The 21,484-nt window shown below is 36.9% G+C and overlaps 1 protein-coding gene across 4 annotated transcripts in view; it reads right to left on the minus strand.

Moving 5' to 3' along the window:
• Positions 1 to 21,484, minus strand: part of RALGPS2 (Ral GEF with PH domain and SH3 binding motif 2) — a 214,576-nt gene that overhangs the window by 121,767 nt on the left and 71,325 nt on the right. For all 4 annotated transcript variants that reach the window (XM_037825267.1, XM_037825268.1, XM_037825270.1 and 1 more), the window contains exons 3-4: positions 14,337 to 14,441; positions 13,237 to 13,287 (exon numbers count right to left, since the gene is read on the minus strand). In XM_037825267.1, the coding sequence (XP_037681195.1) occupies positions 13,237 to 13,287; positions 14,337 to 14,441 (156 nt within the window). The remainder of the gene's footprint in view (positions 1 to 13,236; positions 13,288 to 14,336; positions 14,442 to 21,484) is intronic.

Here is a 21,484-nt window from a genome sequence, read left to right on the forward strand (position 1 = left end):
TTGGTATAAACCCCAAACAAGTAAAAGCTGGGACACAAACAGATTATTCATACACCTATGTTCATAGCAGCATTATTCACAACAGCCAGAAAGTCGAAGCAACCCAAGTGCTCAACGACAGCTGAATGGATAAACAAAATGTGATATATACATACAATGGAATACTATCCAGCCATAAAAAGGAAAGGCAAGAGTGGGGTAGAGACTGGGAGTTAATGCTTAAGTGGTACAGAGCTTCTGTTTGGGGTGACAGAAAAAGGTTTGGTAATGGATAGTGGTGATGGCAGTGAATGCAATTAATGCCAATGAACTGCATATTTGAAAGTGGTTAAAATGGGAAATTTCAGGTTGTATATAAGTTACCAAGATAAAATTTTTTTAAAAAAACATAGAACCATACAACACAAAGAGTGAACCCTAATGTAAACTATGGGCTATAATTAATAACATAATTATGACAATATTGTTTAATCAATTGAAACAGATACCACACATGAAAAATGTTAATAGGGAAAACTGTGTGTGGGGGGGGTTGGGGGGGATGGGGGTGATATATGAGGACTGTACTTTCTGCATGATTTTTCTGTAAACCCACAACTTCTCTAATTTAAAAAAAATGATGGGAAAAAAAAAGGAATGGCATTCTGATACATGTTGTAATATGGATGGATGAATCTTGAACACATCATAATGAATGAAAACAAGCCAGACACAAAATGACAAATATTATATATGATCTTGCTTATATGAAAACCTAGAAGAAGCAAACTTTCATAGAAATAAGACTTATAGGTTACCAAGGGCAGGAAGAGAGTTGTGGTTTAATGGGTAATTTTGTGAATGTAATTAAAACTACTAAATTGTACACTTGAATGTGGTTAAAATGGGCAATCTTGTGTTGTATGTCTGTTAGTATAATACAGTTTTTTTTTAAATGCTACCAAACTGGTTTAACCAAAAAAAAAAAAAAAAAAAATTATCAACTGTGTGGAAGTAAGAGTTGTAAGAACATATTAAAAGTGGTTGAATGTAGATGATAGGATGACCAATAATTTTTTCCTTCTTTGCAATATCATTGAAATTACAGTTAAAGCACTCTTGTCATTATGTTTCCTCCCTTCATCAGGGAAACATGGAAAGGCTGCTTATTGGGAAAAAGGAAGGAAAGTTAAAAGCCTGGTCTTGTGTGAGAGAGGTCACCATCCATAAAAGCTTCCAAATTTGTCCATGCTGCTTGGGCCAGGGTCAAGTGTCTCAGGGTTTCTGTAGCACCAGCAATGGAGACCATTAGGGCAAAGTGTTGAGGCTAGAGATGGAGAGGGAGCTGCCAGTATATAAGATCAACTGAGCTGAGACCTGTCTTTCACCCAACAACCATGTACAGCCACTAAGGAATACTCATTTCTATAGCCAATGAGCTAGAGCCCTGTAACACAATATTTTAAAAAATATCCCTCAGAGTTGGGGGGGAGGTGGGGAGGTAGGTCAGGACTTCAGGAGATAAAATCAATTGGAGATATGCGAAAACAGGGGAAGGAGAATGAAGGAGATAGAGAAAAGAGTGGCTTCTAGTTTTTTGCCCTGAATTATAGACAGACAGATGGTACAAATCACTCAGACAGAGAAACTTAAAACATAAAGCAAAACCCAAGCAAACTTTTTTCCCTATATAATTATATTCCAAAGTAGTTTTCTAAATTACTGGTAAGCTTTTCTTTAATACTAAATTTTTTTCATTGGTAAACATCTTTTTCCTTTCTTCCCTATCATCACACAAAGAAACGAAGCAACAAAATAGCAAAATCTATTTGTCTTCTTTTAATCTGAGGGAATTTCAAGTCTGTTACAGAGCTGGAGGAAATTAGCATTATGTTTGATTCAGAACTGCTCCTAAAGTCATGATTTCATCTGGACAGTATTTTATCAATGACTAAGGATAGTATCTGCATAATAAATATAATTTCTGACAACTCAAGGATAAGGCAGAGGAGGATTGTGGGAAGATGGCAGAAGAGGAAGCTCAAGGAATTAGTCTCTTCACCAGAACGATTATTAAACAGGCAGGAACTACCTGAATCAACTATTTCAAAACTCCAGAGTTCAGGACAACACTGTGCAGCATCCAGAGAAGAGAGGGAGAAAGAGGCTGGTAAACTGTGGTAAATAACAGTGAACTGCATTATCCACATGGCAGCTACTGTCACCTACGCCCCAGTCTCATGGCTGGGAGCAGTAAGGTACTCAAACCTGGCCCCTGGTGCAGCATACTGGTGCAGGATAGGACATAAGGACCTATTTCCCCAAGATCCAGGGGTATATGGTGCAATCACTGATTGTTGCTTTAGATTAGCTACTTCAGAATCTAGAATATAGGCTGGAGTGGAGTTAGAGAATAGTACAGAATTTATATTTAGGATGATGGAAACTTTTGGTAATGGATGGTGGTGATGGTAGCACAACACTATGAAAGTAATTAACAGTGCTGAATTATATATTTGAATGTGGTTAAAATGGGAAATTTTAGGTTTATGTACGTTAACTAGAACAAAAATTAAAAACAAAACAAAACACATGAGGCAGATCGTTTCTATAGTGAAATAAAAGGTTTAGAGAATTTTTCTTTTTTTTCCCAAGTACGTTTGATGTACATAGTATAGCAGACATGATAGATAGGCAGATATACTTTTGAGAAAATAATCGGACTTCTTATAGCTGCCCCTTTCTAACAAGCCAAGAACAAGTTTAGGTACAACAAGTTTAGCTTTTTTAATTTGAAAGATTTAGGAATACAGAAAGACTTAGGAATTAGTGGGTCCCTCACTTGAGGAACTTAACAACAGGAGAGAGAGTTTATTTTAATGAGTTCTAGGTAACTCAGAGACTGCTTCCATCATAGTAAAATGAGACTTATAAGGCTCAATACCAACCTGGATTTAAAATCTCTATACCACATAATTGGATTCAGAATCTGCATTCTTCAGAGTTCAAATTTTATTTCAGAAAACGTAAATAAATCATCTGAATTAAAGTTACATATGGATATACACACATAAAAATGAGCTTTGATTTAAATAGTTTTAGTTCAACTCAACTAAAAATCATATAAACAATGTCATATATTCCAAGTAGAGACTTGAATATTGTTATAATAGAGAGAAGAATGAAAATAAAATCATTGGTTACAGATTCCATAGTAACCACTATCAGTTCATAATACTATATCAGAAATTCCTTGTTTCTTTAACGAAGGTCATATTCTAAGTACATAATGAGGTAGATGCCACTTTATGCTGATAAATAAGGCTAATAAATTAGTCATGGCTTAAACAGTCTTTTGTTGAATTTATCAACAGCAAGAATTGGGGCATAATAAACTATCTGTAAAGACATTTTGGAAAACAATTTGATGTATTTAGTAAATTTTTAAGTGCTCATGCTCTACAGCCTAGTAATTCTACTCTTATAAAAATTCTTACAGACAAGGGAACATAAAAAAGAATTTTCATATACTTGAAAGTGGCAAAAATGGGAAATTTTACGTTGTATGTTACAAAATGAAAATTTAAAAAATTTTTTCATAACAGTTTTGTTTAAATGAATCAAGCACTCTAATGTCCAGTAACAGGAGAACAAGTAAATAAATCATAAACTATAATACACATAGCTGGACAAACTAATGCACAAGAATGCATACATTAACGTGCATTTAAGTCAACAAAGTTGAACATAAAAAGCAAGCTAAAGACAAAAACAATAGAATACCAGTTATATAAAAATTGAAAACCTGCAATAGCACATATTGCTTATAGATATATACACTTATGGAAAAAATTAAGTAAATGAATAGCAATGATATAGATTAATAGGTTTTGGGGGCAAGATGGTGGCATAGGGAGATGTGGAATTTAGTAAGTCCCCTAGAGAATCTAGTAAATAGCCAGGAACAACTAGAAAACAGTCTGGAACAACTGATGGGGGGACATCTGTGACAAGACATCGTACACCAGTCAGGAATGGCTGGAACAGCTGAGATCGCAGCACAGAACTGTAGGTAAAGCTCCCCAAACTGCAGAGCTGGCACCCACCCCTCACTGGCATGGCAGGCTGAATTGCAAAACCTTGCTGTGGGAAAAAGAAGCAGTCCCCACCAGGAGCAAGGGAATATAACTCAACCAAGCTCCAAATGCAGTTTCAATTAACAAATGTGGAGTACTGAATACATGCTATGAGTACAGATAAACTCAGAGTAAGCAGGAAAGGAACCTGGAAGTTCATCCTGACAGAGAGGAGATGGTGCTGATGGAAAAAAAAGATACATAAATAAATAAAAACAGAGTCTTTCGGAGACAGTTCAGCTCAGAATACTGGAAAAGGGCTGTGTACCCAACAAAAGGGGCACAAAGAACCAGTTAACAACTCTGGTTCTTGCCTCATGAACTGGAGGGCTGGGGACTGGCTCTGAAAAGGGGACTTCTTGCATTTTCCCTTCTTCCCTGAGTCTCATTCTACAAGCTCATTAGAGAAAGCCTCAGGCATTTTCAACTGTCAGCACTGACCCAGGCAAGGGTAGAGTTAAGACAGAGTGTCAAAGGAAAAACTCAAGTGTAGGAGACAATTCCCTAAAGGGCTTACCTTCCCTAAGAAAAGGGGGCGGGGAGAGGGTGGCGCCCAGCTCAAGTGGTGGCCCACCCTTGGAGAACTCAGACCCCAAGGCCGGGGATTGAGGGGACAGAAACAGCTTAAGCTTGGCTTCTGAAATCCTCAGTCCCTGGCCAGGACAGGGTCCAGTGGGAATTAAATACACCACACCTCTTTACGCTGGTGGGGAGGATAGGAAAAGAGAGAGAACTCACAGGGAAGTCTGACAATCTTCTGGGTCTCACCCTCAGGGAAACCTGATACTGAATACAGCCTCCTCCTGAGACCTGGGTCAATCTGCTCTGGGAAAATCTGATTGGGATAACCAAGTAATCAAGGAAACCAGATGCGTAGATAACTGAGAATTATAGATCACACTAGGAAGAGCAAAGATATGGCCCAGTCAAAGGAACAGACTTGCACTTCAACTGACATACAGGAATTGAAACAGCTGATTATTAATCAAACAAATCTCCTGGATTAATATTAGACAGTGGTTACCTTGTAGGGAGGAATGAAGAGAAGTGAACATATGAGGACTCAATGTACAAGAGCTTCAGCAGTACTGGTAGGTACAGAGGGGCTTCACCTTATTTTTCTTTGTCTTTTTTCTTATTGGGGTAAAATATATGTAACATAAAATTTGCCATTTTAACCATTTTTAAGTGTACAATTCAGTGGCTCTTTATGCCTTTTTGTACATCTTAAATATGTCTTAATAAATTAGAGAACACTTTTCTGTCAGATGACAAGGTCCTGTTTATGCTTCCAGATTTAATGTAGTCTTGATGATTTCAAGGAACTCACACATATGAATATGTTGGTGCCAAATCATTTCTTCTTTTAGAGTTGCTAATTTTTTTCTTTTTTTAAAAACTGCCATTTTGTTGAGATATATTCACACACCATACAATCTATCCAAACTATATAATAAATGGCTCACAGTATCATCACATAGTTGTGCATTTACCACCAGAATAAAACAATTTTAGAACATTTTCATTACTCCAAAAAGAAAAGTAAAAAATAAAAACAAAAGAAAACCCAGAATATCCCATACCCCTTATTCCTCCCTATTATTCACTCCTAGTATTGGTGTGATACAACTGCTGTCAATTTTTAAAACTTCTCTCATTGAACAAATATTTGCCTAATACTATGTTCATTCTTTCATTCTAAATATTGAGCTCCCACTACATGCCAGACAGATAAAACAGTAATCAAAAAGTGTCAGTCTCTGCCCTCATGTAGCTTAAAATCAAGTGGAGGAGAACCTAAGATGGTGGCTAGGAGAGACAGGGCAAAAAAAAGCTTCCATGAAAAATACTAGATAAAAGCCAGAAAGTGACCCAGAACACCAGTTCCAGCGAAGCACCAGCTGGACAAGGTCTGTAAAATCCACAGGGACTATGAACTTGATGAAATTGGGAGTCTGAGTTCTGAAACGAGTGATTAAGCTGCTGAATATCCAGCAGCCACGCTGCAGTGTGGGGAAACTGTGGGTTGGTATTTGGAGATGGAATAGTTCTTTTTTAAAAAACCCAAAAGCAGCTGCAGCTATGGCAGTGAGAACTGCACAGTGAAATGCGGCAGGAACGGGCCGTGCAAACACCTCAGTATCTGGAGTGGAAAACAGCCTTTTACACACCCGCTGCTAATTGTCTCAGAGCGAGGAAGGCAGAGGTGAGCCAAAAGGGGAAAAAAAAACCACGGCCCCTGCAGCCACCTTCCCGGTGGGCTGGGAACGCTCTTGCCCGGAGCTGGCACCACAGCCCAGAGCTGCGCCAAAAAAAGCAGTGCTACGGAAGTGTTTCCAGCAACACGTGCCCACACCACAATACTGGGCATGGACAATAGCCTTTCGCGTACCCACAGCTAATTATCCCAGAGCTGGGAATGCGGAGCTCTGCGAAAAGGGGGAAATTAAGATGCCCTATACAGCCATCCTTACAGCAGACTGGGAACACACCTACATGGCCCGGCGGCCCAGAACTTCCCTTGAGGGACAGCGCAAACTTGTGACATAGCATAACCTTCCCTCAGCATAGGCCCTAGAAGGGCACAGCTTGGAAGAGGGACCCATTTGGAAATCCCAGGGATCATATGCCAATACCAAGGACTTGTGGGTCAGCGGCAGAGACAATTGTGGTGAGACTGAACTGAAGGTTTAGACACTTGCAACAGCCGTAAATCTCCAGAAACACCTTGGAGGTTTGATTATTAAAGCTGCCCTGCCTCCCTAACCACCCAGACACACGGCCCACATTCAGGGTGGAGAGCACCAACAACACACCCAAACTTGGTGCACCAACTGGACCCCACAAGAATCAGACCCCACACACCACAAAGACAAAATTGGGGAGAACTGACTTGAGGGAAATAGGTGACTCGCAGATCTGACAAATTAAACTTTAGTTTAGTCTTTGAATAATCCTACATATCCTAAAAGAACCCTATCAAGTAAAGCAAATGCCAAGAGGCCAAAAACAACAGAAAAATTTAAAGCATATGAAAAAAACAGATGATACGGATAACCCAAACCCAAACACCCAAATCAAAAGATCAGAGGAGACCCAGTACTTGGAGCAATTAATCAAAGAACTAAAGACAAACAATGAGAGCATGGCAGAGGATATAAAGGACATGAAGAAGAGCATGGCACAGGATTTAAGGACATAAGGAAGACCCTAGAAGAGCATAAAGAAGAAATCGCAAGAGTAAATAAAAAAAATAGATGATCTTACAGAAATAAAAGAAACTGTTGACCAAATTAAAAAGATTCTGGATACTCACAGTACAAGACTAGAGGAAGCTGAACAGCGAATCAGTGACCTCAAGGGCCACAGAATGGAAAATGGAAGAATAAAAGAAAGAATGGGGAAAAAAAAATAAAAAAAAAACGAAATGGATCTCAGGGATATGATAGATAAAATAAAACATCCAAATATAAGAATCATTGGTGTCCCAGAAGGGGAAGAGAAGGGTAAAGAAAGAGTATTCAAAGAAATTGTTGGGGAAAACTTCCCAAACTTTCTACACAATATAAATACACAAAGCATAAATGCCCAGCAAACTCCAAATAGAATAAATCCAAATAAACCCACTCCAAGACATATTCTGATTAGACTGTCAAATACTGAAGAGAAGGAACAAGTTCTGAAAGCAGCAAGAGAAAAGCAATTCACCACATACACAGGAAACAACATAAGACTAAGTAGTGACTACTCAGCGGCCACCATGGAGGTGAGAAGGCAGTGGCATGACATATTTAAAATTCTGACACAGAAAAATTTCCAACCAAGAATACGTTATCCAGGAAAGCTCTCCTTCAAATTTGAGGGAGAGCTTAAATTTTTCACAGACAAACAAATGCTGAGGGATTTTGCTAATAAAAGACCTGCCGTACTTCAGATACTAAAGGGAGCCCTACCGACACAGAAACAAAGAAAGGAGAGATAGATATGGAGAAAGGTTCAGTACTAAAGAGATTCAATATTGGTTCATTAAAGATCAATAAGAGAGAGAGGGGAAAAAATATATATGACAAACATAAACCAAAGAATAGGATGGCTGATTCAAGAAATGCCTTCACAGTAAGAACGTTGAATGTAAATGGATTAAACTCCCCAATTAAAAGATATAGATTGACAGAATGGACCAAAAAATGAACCATCAATGTGTTGCACACAAGAGACTCATCTTAGACACAGGGACACAAAGAAACTGAAAGTGAAAGGATGGAAAAAATATTTAATGCAAGCTACAGCCAAAAGAAAGCAGGAGTAGCAATATTAATCTCAGATAAAATAGACTTTAAATGCATGAATGTTATGAGAGACAAAGAAGGCCACTACACTAATAAAAGGGGCAATTCAACAAGAAGAAATAACAACCATAAATGTTTATGCACCCAATCATGGTGCCACAAAATACATGAGACAAACACTGGCAAAACTAAAGGAAGCAATGGATATTTCCACAATAATTGTGGGATACTTCAACACATCACTCTGTCCTATAGATACAGCAACCAGACAGAAGACTAATAAGGAAAATGAAAACCTAATCAATTGGATAAATTTGATTTAACAGACACATGTAGAACATTACATCCCAAATCACCAGGATACACATTCTTCTCTAGTGATCATGGAACTTTCTCCAGAATAGACCATATGCGAGGACATAAAACAAGCCTCAATAAATTTAAAAAAATTGAAATTATTGAAAGCACATTCTCTGACCACAGTGGAATACAATTAGAAGTCAATAACCATCAGAGACTTAGAAAATTCACAAACACCTGGAGGTTAAACAACACATTCCTAAAACAAATGGTTTATAATGTAGAATGTAGGGGAACTAGTGATAGAGAGCTATTAATGAAGGGGGAACGATAACCCAATAAGAACAGATAAGCTATCATGGGTAAATTTAACGTTCTGGGTATGCCCAGGAATGATTACAGTTTGTTAATTTCTGATGGGCATGGTAGGAAGAAGTTCACAGAAATGTTGCTGTATTAGGGTATTTTCTTGGGGTAGAGTAGAAACACGTTGGACTCCCTTGTTACGGTTTATTTGAAATGTTTTTTTTAATTGTATTTAAAAAAAATTTTTTTTATATAGTTGCTCTAAAAAAAAAAGTTAATTTCAAAAAAAAAATGAAAAAAAAATATGCAGAGCCCTCTTGAGGAGCTGGTGGAGAATGCAGGGATGTTGGGCTCCCACCTCAATGGTTGCTGATTTGCTCAGACATAGGGGACTGATGGTTTGATGGCCTGAGCCCTCTACCACAGGACTTACCCTTAAGAAGACTGTTGCGGCAAAGGAGAGGCAAGGCCTCCCTATAATTGTGCCTAAGAGCCTCCTCCTAAATGCCTCTCTGTTGCTTAGATGTGGCCCTCTCTCTCTACCTAAGCCAGCTGGGCAGGTGAAATCACTGCTTTCCCCACTATGTGGGATCTGACACCTAGGGGAGTGAATCCCCCTGGCAACGTGGAATATGACTCCTGGGGAGGGATCTAGACCAGGCATCATGGGATGGAGAACATCTTCTTGACCAAAAGGGGGATGTGAAAGGAAATGAAATATGCTTCAGCGGCAGCGAGATTCCAAAAGGAGCCGAGAGGTTACTCTGGTAGACACTCTTACGCACGATATAGACAACCCTTTTTAGGTTCTAATGAATTGGAATAGCTAGCAGTAAATACCTGAAACTATCAAACTACAACCTAGAACCCATGAATCTTGAAGACAATTGTATAAAAATGTAGCTTATGAGGGGTGACAATATGATTGGGAAAGCCACATGGACCACACTCCCCCTTTGTCTCATTTATGGGTGGATGAGTACAAAAATGGGGGAAGAAAAAAAAGGCACCCAGTGTTCTTTTTTACTTTCATTGTTCTTTTTCACTTTAGTTTTTATTCTTATTATTTTTGTGTGTGTGGTAATGAAAATGTCAAAAATTAATTTTGGTGATGAATGCAAAACAATATAATGGTACTGTAAACAATTAAATGTATGCTTTGTTTTGTATGACTGCATGGTATGTAAATATATCTCAATAAATATGGAAAAAAAAGTGAAAAAGGGATCTGTCAATTAAATTAAGTCCATGACTAACAACACTCTACACCCTTTACTCACTCTTTAAAAATGCTTCCTTCATTTGGCTCACAGAATACCATCTATCCTGGTTTTCCTCCTAAATCACTGGCTGCTTCTCAGTCTCTTTTGCTCAGTTCTCCTCCTCTCTAATCAAGACCCCTCTTTTCTCCATCCATATTATCTTGGTAACTTCACCCATACTTTAAAGTGTCTCTACACTGATATCTCCCAAACATTTATTTCCTGCCTAAGTCAGGAAATGTCACTCTGCTCAAATCTCTCCAATCAATCTTTTTCACAGTCATGGTCTTCCAGGCCCCCTATCCACTCCCCCAACCCATCTGGCCCTCACTCTACCTCTCCTCTTCCACTACACTCCCTCCCTTGCTCACTCCGTTGCAGCTCACTGGCCTTTGCCCCTGCTACTCCCTCTGTATACAATACTCTTCCCTCAACCACCCCTAAGGGCAAGTGCTCTTCCACCTCCTTCAGGTTTTTGCTCAGATGTCACCCTCTCAGTAAAGCTTTCCCTGACCATCCCGCCTAAAATCACAACTCTCACAGCCCTCACTCCCTATCTCTCACTCTCTTTCTTATGATATTGTCTAGATCACCACACTCAAAGGTAAGATCCACGAGGGCAGGAATTTTAATCTGTTCACCTCTGTGTCTCCAACAACTATAAATACCTCGCCTATGGTAGCCTCTTAGTAAATACTTGTTGAATCACAACACAAGTGTACAACTGCACCTGACAAGGCCAGTGAATTACTACAGAATACTAGGACAGCTTGCAAGGAGACAAGAAAGGCTTACTTGAGGAAGTCACACTTGAACTGAAGGAAAAGTAGGAGTTAACTAGGATAGGCACCAGCTCACTGGTGAGAGGTACAATAAAAAAGCCAGTGTAGCTAGGCCAGAGAGAGGTGTAAAAGGGGTAAAATTAGACTGGAGGAGGTAGGAAGAGACAAAACTATGAAGAGACTTGTAGACCATATTAGGATGCTTTGGCTTTGTCCTCCAAGCAACAGGAAACCTGTGGTGTTTTAAGGAGGGGTTTTGATCTGATTTGCATGTTGAAAAGAATACCATGGCTATTGTGTAGAGAAGAGTTTAGAGAGGACAGAGCGGATGCAGGCAGATTAGGTCAGAGGCTATTGTAGTAATTCAGCTGAGAGAAGAATGATTATCATGGATTAGGGATTAGGGTGCTGGGAGTAGAAACAGAAGGATAGATAGGATAGTTAGAAAGTCAAAAAAAAAAAAAATCAGTGGGATTAGAGTTGAATTAGACAGAGAGTAAGGTCAAAGGAATTTCAAGGTATACTTCTACATTTCACAAAGTGTTGTTAGATGCCCCAGGGGAATAAAAAATTAGACCCAGTCTATGTCCTCAAGTAGTTATTATCTAGATCTTCAATGTCTTCAATGTCCAAGTCACGAGCTACAAATGGCTATTAACTACTTGAAATGTGGCTACCTCAAATAAAGATGTGCTGGAGATGTAAAATAAACTAAATTTTGAAGTCCTACTACAGGAAAAAAGAACACAAAATATCTCAATAATTTTTACAGTGATTACAAGCTGAAGAGTAATATTTTGGATATAGTGGATTAAATGAAATATATTATTACAATAACTTTCACTTGTTTCTTTTTACTTTCTAATGTGGCTACTAGAAAATTTAGTTATATAGTACCTCACATTGTATTTTTATTGGACAGTGCTGATCTGATGTGAAAGAGTGATACAGTCATTGCAGTTTATTCAAAGGGAAAAATATGTCTAGAAAGAAGATCACTGAATTTCAAGGCAAAACAACTTAACTTTTAAAAGAATTTAGTTTGTTTTGTTTTGGTCAGGGAAGCGAGGAAATTAATAGTTCAGTTTTTTTGCCATTTAAACGCAAAAACCATTTTCTGTTGTTTTATTGCTAAAATAAATGATACCTCTTCTTAACTGTTAATTCAGTGGTTCTCTTCAGAGAGTATGATAAAGGTGAAAAGTCAGGAAAACACAGAATTGTGGAAATGACAGGGACTCAGATCATTTAGGCCCACTCCTTCATTTTACAGGTGGCAAACCTGAGATACTCAGACGTTAAGTAAGCTACTCAAAAATTACAGGACTAATAGTGTTTTGTACCATGCAAGTCATAGATGTTTTCTCTAACTTGTTTTAGTAATTATAAATAGTGATCAGGGTTACTCTAGACTTGTACATGTCACAACAAATACACTGTATTTTGTTTCCAAAATAACTAAAATGTTCTCTGTCCTACGTACTGAAAATTATCAATGACTTTGTTTTTATTTTTATTCTTACATGACTGAGTAAAAAAGGCATCCTTTTTTAGTCTGAAACCCAGTTGCAACACTTAGCTGTGTATCAAGGGCAACTGTCACTCTGATTCCTCATCCGTAAAATGGAGATACCATCATAACTGGGTAGTGAAAATGATAGGAATGCTACACACACATAGACACACACACACACACACACACACACACACACACCACAGTAAATGCCCTATAGAGGGTATGTGCATAACAAACACTTAGTTTCCTTTTTTTAATTAAAACAAAAAATGCATTTGTGACCCCTCTCTTCTCTCCAGACTGTAAACACATACTCATAAAGTCACAAATTAAAGGTATGGCGAGAAGAATACTAGAGTGAGTTACAAAACCCAGTTTCTAATTTCTATCCTACCTTTAACTGTTTCAAAGCCATGGGCAAATCATTCCACGTCTCTAAGTCCCCCTTTAGTAAACTGAGATGATTCAATTAGTCCCAGCTATAATTTAATGATATAAAGCTATGAATGCCAAAAGTTTCTGAGGTCTGAATAATATAAAGACAAGTTACATCAACAGCTTTAAACATTTAAAAATTAACATGAAGTAAAACTTGACATTTCAAAAACTTCTTATTTGGGATACTGTATCATTTTCTACATGTAAAGGAAAGTTCTTAAAACTCACATCTGGTTGAATGGCTTTAAATACTGGAACATCCATTAGTGTTATTTGACCCTGAAATAAAAGTAGAAAATGACACTTTATTCTTTGAAATTCCATGTTATACCATATATTCTAAATAAAAATTATATTCTGTACCAAGCTATTACTGAATGCTCAAATCTTCACTAGAACAGACCAATTTTATAATAAAAGGCTTACAAAGAATGAAAATTTAGTCCTTGTTTCATTATATCTAATTACTAATTATCTCATGCCCATTCATATTTTCTTATGAAATAAATGAAGTAAAGTTAGAAAAAAATTAAATTTGGATATGGTCACACATTATCTCAAAATAAAAAACAAAACCAGATCTATTGCTCCATGGAACATTGTTCTTGTTAATGACTCCTAAATTACATCTCCTCAAACAGTAACATAAAATCTGATAGTGACAAAAAGGTTTTCTTCCTAATTTATAAAAAGTAATGAAACCATACTAGTAGCAAAACATTATATATCTAAGGACTTAATTGGCCATGGATCTATCTCATTTATGGTTATAATTGTAAAATAAAATCCAGCAATATATCAAAGAATAATACAGTTATGACCAAGCACAATTTATTCCTGCAACGTACAAGTGGCTCAATATTAGAAAACATTCTGTTAAAAAACTCAAGGAGAAAGAGAACATAAGGAAATGAACATTGATGTCAGAAAATAGAAGTTTTGTAGGTATCTTTCATGATATTGAAATAATAACTTTATGTTTAATTTTTCAACTACAAATAACCTCTGAGAAATGTTGATATCAAGTACAACTGGCCTGGGGAGGTTGTATAAGTAGGGATGAAAGTCATTACCATAAAGATAAATGCTTACGTTACTCTTATCAATTTGTATGCATAACTTACGAAGCCGTCCTAAAAACATCTACAGCTCTTTTCACAGTCCCCCTCTCATTCCTCTGTGCTCACTCCATTGTGCTTCTCCCCATCAATTCCCACCATCAAGCTTTTCTTTAACCACCTCCTTCATTAGGCCTAAAAATCCTAAGTCTACTGCACCAACATGTAAATTAAGAGCAAAACTAGAAAAGACAGAGGTAGGAGGCTTACCGCATATTCTTCTGGTGTAACCTTAAGAACATCAAATACCACAGCATCAAAACTCTTCTTCAATTCAGAACCTCTGTCACTTAATGATTCAGAGCTGCTACTTTTCTGTCAAATTGAAAGAAAGTGCAGCCATTTTAATGTTGTCTCATAGCCAGTGTGCTAGAAACTAGATTGGCACTAAGAACTGAGAAAACTAAGAACAGTGGGTTATAATTTTAAACAAATGCTGTAGAAAAGTTGAGCAGAATATGTTGCTTAATTGGAAGAGCATTAGATACAGGGCAGGAAACTTGAAATTTAGTTTCTACTTTAGACTGAATAAGTCATTTTTGGTGTCAGTTTCCTTAACATGACATCCAATCATCTCCTGTAGAAATAAAAGATTTCAGCAAGTTCAGTGATTCTCAATGGGGTAAAGGGAAGGAAAGTGAAGGATATACAACTATTTAAATTATTAAAATTAATTTTTATAAAGAAAAAGACAAAATTATTTTGAAAACACAAACCACAAGAAAACATTCAGAGGAACCCAATTAATTCAAGAGTTGTATATAAGTACTATCCTTATAATAATAACATTCTATGTTAATTTATTAAACTCCACAATCAAAAGACACAGATTTGCAGAATGGACAGAAAAGAATGATCAAACCATATGCTATTTAAAAGAGAATCAGCTTAGACCCAAAGACAAAATAGGTTGAAAGTGAAAAGTTGAAAAAGATATTCCATATAAATAGTAACCAAAAAAGAGCTGAGGTAGCTATACTAATAACGGACAAAACAGACATTAAGTAAAAAGCTGTTATAAGAGACAAAGAAGGACACTATATATCAATAAAAGGGACAATCCAACAAGAAGAAATAACAAACATAAATATTTATGCATCTAACCATGGTGCCCCAAAATAATGATGTAAACACTGGTGAAACTGAAAGGAGAAACAGACACTGCTACAATAATAGTAGGAGATGTCAATATACCTCTCTCATCAAAAGATAGAACATTTAGACAGAAAATCAGTAAGGAAACAGAGAACTTGAATAACATGATAAATGAACTAGACCTAACAGACATACGCAGAACACTGCACCCCAAAACAGTAGCATATACATTCTTCTCAAGTGCACATGGATCATTCCCCAGGATACACAACATATTGGGTCACAAAACAAGTCTCACTATATTTAAAAAGACTGAAATCATACAAAGCTTCTTCTCTAACCATAATGGAGTGAAGCTAGAAATCAGTAACAGGTGAAGAACCAGAGAATTCACAAGTACCAATGGGACAAAGAAGAAACTGCAAGAGAAATCACTAAATATCTTAAGAGAAATGAAAACAAGAACACAACATATCAAAACGTAAGAGATACTGCGAAAGCATGCTGACAGGGAAACACATAGTCCTAGATGCTTACATTAAAAAAAGAACTAAAATCAAAGACCTAACTGCACATCTGGAGGAACTAGAAAAGAACAGCAAATTACCACAAAGCAAGCAGAAGGAAAGAAATAACAAAGATGAGAGCAGAAATAAATGAAATTGAGAAATAAGAAACAATAGAGAGATCAACAAAACCAAAAGTTGGTTCTTTTAAAAGATCAATAAAATTGACAAAGCCTTAGCTAGACTGACAAAGAAAAAAAGGGAGAAGATGCAAAAAAAAAAACAGAAATGAGAGGGGGGACATTACCACTGATAGCATAGAAATAATAAGGTTCATAAGGGGATACCATGAACAACTATATGCCATAAATTAGACAACTTAGATGAAACGGACGAATTCCTAGAAACCAAGTAACACTGACTCTAGAATAAATAAAAGACCTCAACAGACCAATTACAAGTAAAGAGATTAAATCAGTCAACAAAAACCTCTCATCACAGAAAAGCACAGGACCAGAAGGCTTCATAGGTGATTTCTGCCAACCATTTCAAGAATTAATACCAAACCTGCTCAAATTCTTAAAAAAACTGAAGAGAAGGGAACCCTCCCTAACTCATTCTATGAGGCCAATATCACCCTAATAACAAAGCCAGATAAAGATACCACAAGAAAATTACAGACCAATTTCTTCTTATGAATACTGATGCAAAAATCCTCAACAAAATATTTAAAAATCCAATCTAAAAGCACACTAAAAGAAGTATACAACATGATCAAGTGGTTTTTATCAAGGGTGGCTCAAAACAAGAAAATCAATTAATGTAATACACCACATTAACAAAAGGGAAAAAAAATCAAATGATAATCACCATTGACACAACCAGCATCCTTTCTTGATAAAAGACAGGAATAGAAGGAAGCTTCCTCCTCAACATGATAAAGAGCATATATGAAAAACCCACAGCTAACATTATACTCAATTGTGAGAGACTGAAAGCTTTCCCTCTAAGACTGGGAACAAGACAAGGATGCCCAAGGTCACCACTATTATTCAACATGTGGTGGAAGTTCTAGCTAGGACAATTGGGCAAGGAAAAGAAACAAAAGACATCCAAATAGGAAAGGAAGAAGTAAAACTTTCACTATTTGAAGATGACATGATCCTATAGATAGAGTCCCAAAAAAATCTACAACAAAGCTCTTAGAGATAATAAATGAATTTGACAAATTGGTGGGATACAAGAGTAACACACAAAAATCAACAGTGCTTCTATACACTAGTAATTAACAATCAGAAGAAGAAATCAAGATAAAAAATCCAGCAACTAAAAGAATCAAATAACTAGGAATAAATTTAAACAAGGAGGTAAAGGACTTATACACAGAAAACTACAATGTATTGCTAAAAGAAATCAAGGAAGACCTAAATAAACGAAGGACGTTATATGTTCATGGATTAGAAGACCAAATATCATTAAGATGTCACTTCTATCCAAAATGATTTACAGATGCAACACAATCCCAATCAAAATTCTAACAGCCTACTTTGCAGAATTGGAAAAGCCAATTATCAAATTTATTTGGGAGAGGTAGGGGCCCCAAATAGCCAAGAACATCTTGAAAAAAAGAAAAACAAATCTGCAGGACTCACACTTCCTGACTTTAAAACATATTACAAAGCTACAGTGGTCAAAATAGCATGATACTGGCACAAGGACAGATATATTGACCAAAGGAATCAAATTTAGAGTTCTGAAATAGACCCTCACATCTAAGGCCAACTGATTTTTGACAAGGCTGCCAAGCCCACTCAACTGGGAAAGAATGGTCTCTTCAACAAATGGTACTGGGAGAATCGGATATCCACATGCAAAGGAATGAAAGAGAACCCCTACCTCACAGCAAATACAAAAATTAAACTCATAATGGCCAAACACCTAAATATATAAACCAGGACTATAAAACTCCTAGAAGAAAATGTAGGGAGGTATCTTCAGGATCTCGTATGAGGCAATGGTTTCTTCGACTTTACTCCCAAAGCACAAGCAATAAAAGAAAAAACAGAAAATTGAGACTACTTCAGAATTAAAACCCTTTGTGTATTAAAAGCCTTTGTCATGAAAGTGAAAAGACAACCTACTTAATGGGAGAAAATATATGGAAGCCATATATCTGACAAGGGTTAAATATCTAGAATACATAAAGAAATCCTACAACTCAACAATAAAAAGACAACCCAGTTTAAAAAAGTGCTAAAACATTTTTTCAAAGAGGAAATACAAATGGTCTAAAAGCACATGAAAAGATGCTCAATATCACTAGCTATTAGGGAAAGCAAATCAAAACCACAATGAGATGTATCATTTCACACCTACTAGAATGGCTACTGTTAAAAAAAAAATGGAGAACTACAAGTTTTGGAGAGATGTGGAGAAATAGGAACACATACTCACTGCTGGCGGGAAAGTAAAATGGTGCAGCTACTGTGGAAGACAGTTTGGCAATTCCTCAGGAAGCTACGTATAGAATTACCATATGACCCAAAAATCCTTCTACTAGGTATATACCCAGAAGAATTGAAAGCAAGGACATGAACAGATATTTGCACAGTGATGTTCACAGTGGCATCGTTCACAGTTGCCAAAAGTTAGAAGCAACCCACGTGTCCACTGACTGATGAATGGATAAAATGTGGTATGTATGAACAATGGAATATTATTCATCCGTATGAAGAAATGAAGTCCTGATGCATTCAATAACACAGATAAACCTTGAGGACATTATGTTGAATGAAATAAGCCAAACACAAAAGGACAAATATTGTATGGTATCACTGATATGAGCTAATTAGGATAAGCAAATTCATGGAGTCAGAAACTAGAATATAGGTTACTAGGGGACAGAATGGAGTTTGACAGTGGAGAGTAGATGCTTAATTTGTACAGAATTTCTATTTAGGTAAATTGTAAAGGTTTGGAAATGGATGGTGGTGATGGTAGCATATTATTGTGAGTGTAATGAACAGCAATGAATTATATAGGTGCATGTGGTTAAAAGGGGAAAGTTTAGGTCATATACGTTACTAGAATAAAGATTAAAAGAAAACATAGGACTGTATAACACAGTGAACCCTATTATAGACAATGGTCTATAGTTAATAGAAGTATAAGAATGTTCTTTCATGAATTATAATGAATGCACAACACTAATACAAGGTGTTAATAATAGAGTAGTATATGGAAAAAATATTCACCTAATGTAAACTATGGATGATAATCAATAGTTCTATTTTAATAATCTTTCATCAACTGTAACACATATAACTAATGTTAAAACAAAAACAACACTACAATTACAAAAATGTGCTATTATCAATTGTAACAAATGTTCCCCACCAATGCAAGGTGTTAGTGGTGGAGTGGTATATGGGAATCCTAAATTTTATGCAGGGCTGTTCTGTAAATCCACAACTTCTCCTAAAAAAAAAAAAAATTTTAAAACAAACAAGCAAAAAAAAATGTCTAAACAAAATCTTGTACAAGAATGTTCTCAGCAGAATTATTCATAATAACCAGAAAGTGGAACAAACCCAAATGCCCATCAACTAATGAAGAGATAAACCAAACACGGTTTACTTGTGTACAGGAATATTATTCACTAATAAAAAAGTATGAAGTACTGACAGATGCTACAACATTAACGATCTTAAAAACATGCTACCATTTGCAATGGGTGGAGGTGGCCTAAGAGTACATACACTGAGGAACACAATGGTGAACTGTTGTGTGTGCATACAATGGAACCTGTAGACAGTATTTTGAGTGAACTACACCAGAAACAAAGGCAAACACTATAATGCCTCACAAATATGGACTAACTACAATGTGTAAACTAAGAACTGAACCTTAGAGCACAGCTTATCAGGGGAATGCTTATTGCAATGGTCCCTAGATTGTAAGCTCTTATAGCAGTCACATCTATTCCTGAACTGTAATGGCTATCTCCAAATTCCGAGATGCTGATCCTTTTGTGTATAACCTGATCAATCCCTGTAACTTTGGGCATCTGTGTGACACCTGAAACTCAGAGCTAGAACTTGGCCGATATGAATGTCAGTATTAGCACATACAGCAACCATTAAAAAAGCTGGAAACGAGTCCAGACTTCAACTAGAGATATGAATGAAGCAGATGTGGTTAGGACTAGAGCAAATCGGGCCAAAGGGTAAAGGACAATACTGACTGCGTTTTAAAGCTTCAAATTCCACATGAGACCAAAGGAAGAGATGTTTAGTTGGTGCAAGATATATATTTCCTAAATAATTTAACTCACAGTGTGTTCAAATACCATCATTACATGGAACTTTTAATAGGAAGTGAGACCTGGTAGGTTTGCATAGGTTAGTGTGAAACAGTGACACATCCCTAAGTAATTTGGACAGAGAATAAAAATATATATGCAGGGACCCCCTGAGGAGCTGGGGGAAAATGCAGAGGTGTTGGGCTTCCTCACCGGGATTGTTGCTGATGTTCTCACAAACATTGAGGACTGGCGGTTTGGTGTGCCGAGCCCTCTATCATGGGGCTTGCCCTTATGAAGCTCATTACTGAAAAGGAGAGGCTAAACCTGCTTATAATTGTGCCTAAGAGTCTCCCCGAGTACCTCGTTGTTGCTCAGATGTGGCCCCCTCTCTCTAGCTAAGCCAACTCAGCGGGTGAACTCACTGCCCTCCCCACTACGTGGGATCTGACACCCAGGGGTGTAAATCTCCCTGGTAATGTGGGATATGACTCCCGGGGATGAATATGGACCCGACATCGTGGGATTGAGAACATCTTCCTGACCAAAAGGGGGATGCAAAATGAAATGAAATCAAGTTTCAGTGGCTGAGAGATTCCAAATGGAGTCGAGAGGTCACTCTGGTGGGTATTCTTATGCACTATATAGATAACCCTTTTTAAGTTTTAATGCATTGGAATAGCTAGAAATAAATACCTGAAACTATCAAACTGCAACCAGTAGCCTTGACTCTTGAAGACGATTGTATAGCAATGTAGCTTACAAGGGGTGACAGTGTGATTGTGAAAGCCTTGTGGATCATACTCCCTTTATCCAGTGTATGGATGACAAAAAGTTAATGAAAAATATGGTGGGGGGGGATGATTTGGGTGATCTTTTTAAAAAAACATGCTAAATGAGAGAAGCCAGTCACAAAAGGTCAGATACTGTGTGATTTATATGAAAAGTTCAGAATAAGCAAATCCATAGAGACAGTAAGTAGATCAGTGGTTGCCAGCGGTTGAGGGGAAAGTGAATGATGAGTTAACACTATAGGGCAGAGATTTATTTTGGGGGCCATGAAACAATTATAAAATTAGACTGGGCTGATGGCTGCATACCCTGTGGATTTACTCAAAAAACAATGAACTGTATGTTTTAAACAAATGAATTGTATAGTACATAGATTATACCTTAATAAAACCGTTAAAAAATAAATACACTTCAAGTGCTTATAAACTTTTGCTATGGATATAATGTAACATGGTTAAAACGTATCTTTTTTTTTGGTCAGGTTCATAACACTCTCGAGAAAACAGTTCTTTAACAGTATCATTTCATGTAAAAATGTGTATTATCCTGAGTGTCTATATACAATGGATTCAGGTAATGTTTTTCTAACACTGAGGCTAAAAAAAAATCTCATCTGGAAACTCATGTTTCTCTTCTCACTATATTTCTTTCCAGAACATCTTCAA

Source organism: Choloepus didactylus, chromosome 2 (assembly GCF_015220235.1).
Source record: "Choloepus didactylus isolate mChoDid1 chromosome 2, mChoDid1.pri, whole genome shotgun sequence".
Classification (NCBI taxonomy): domain Eukaryota; kingdom Metazoa; phylum Chordata; class Mammalia; order Pilosa; family Megalonychidae; genus Choloepus; species Choloepus didactylus.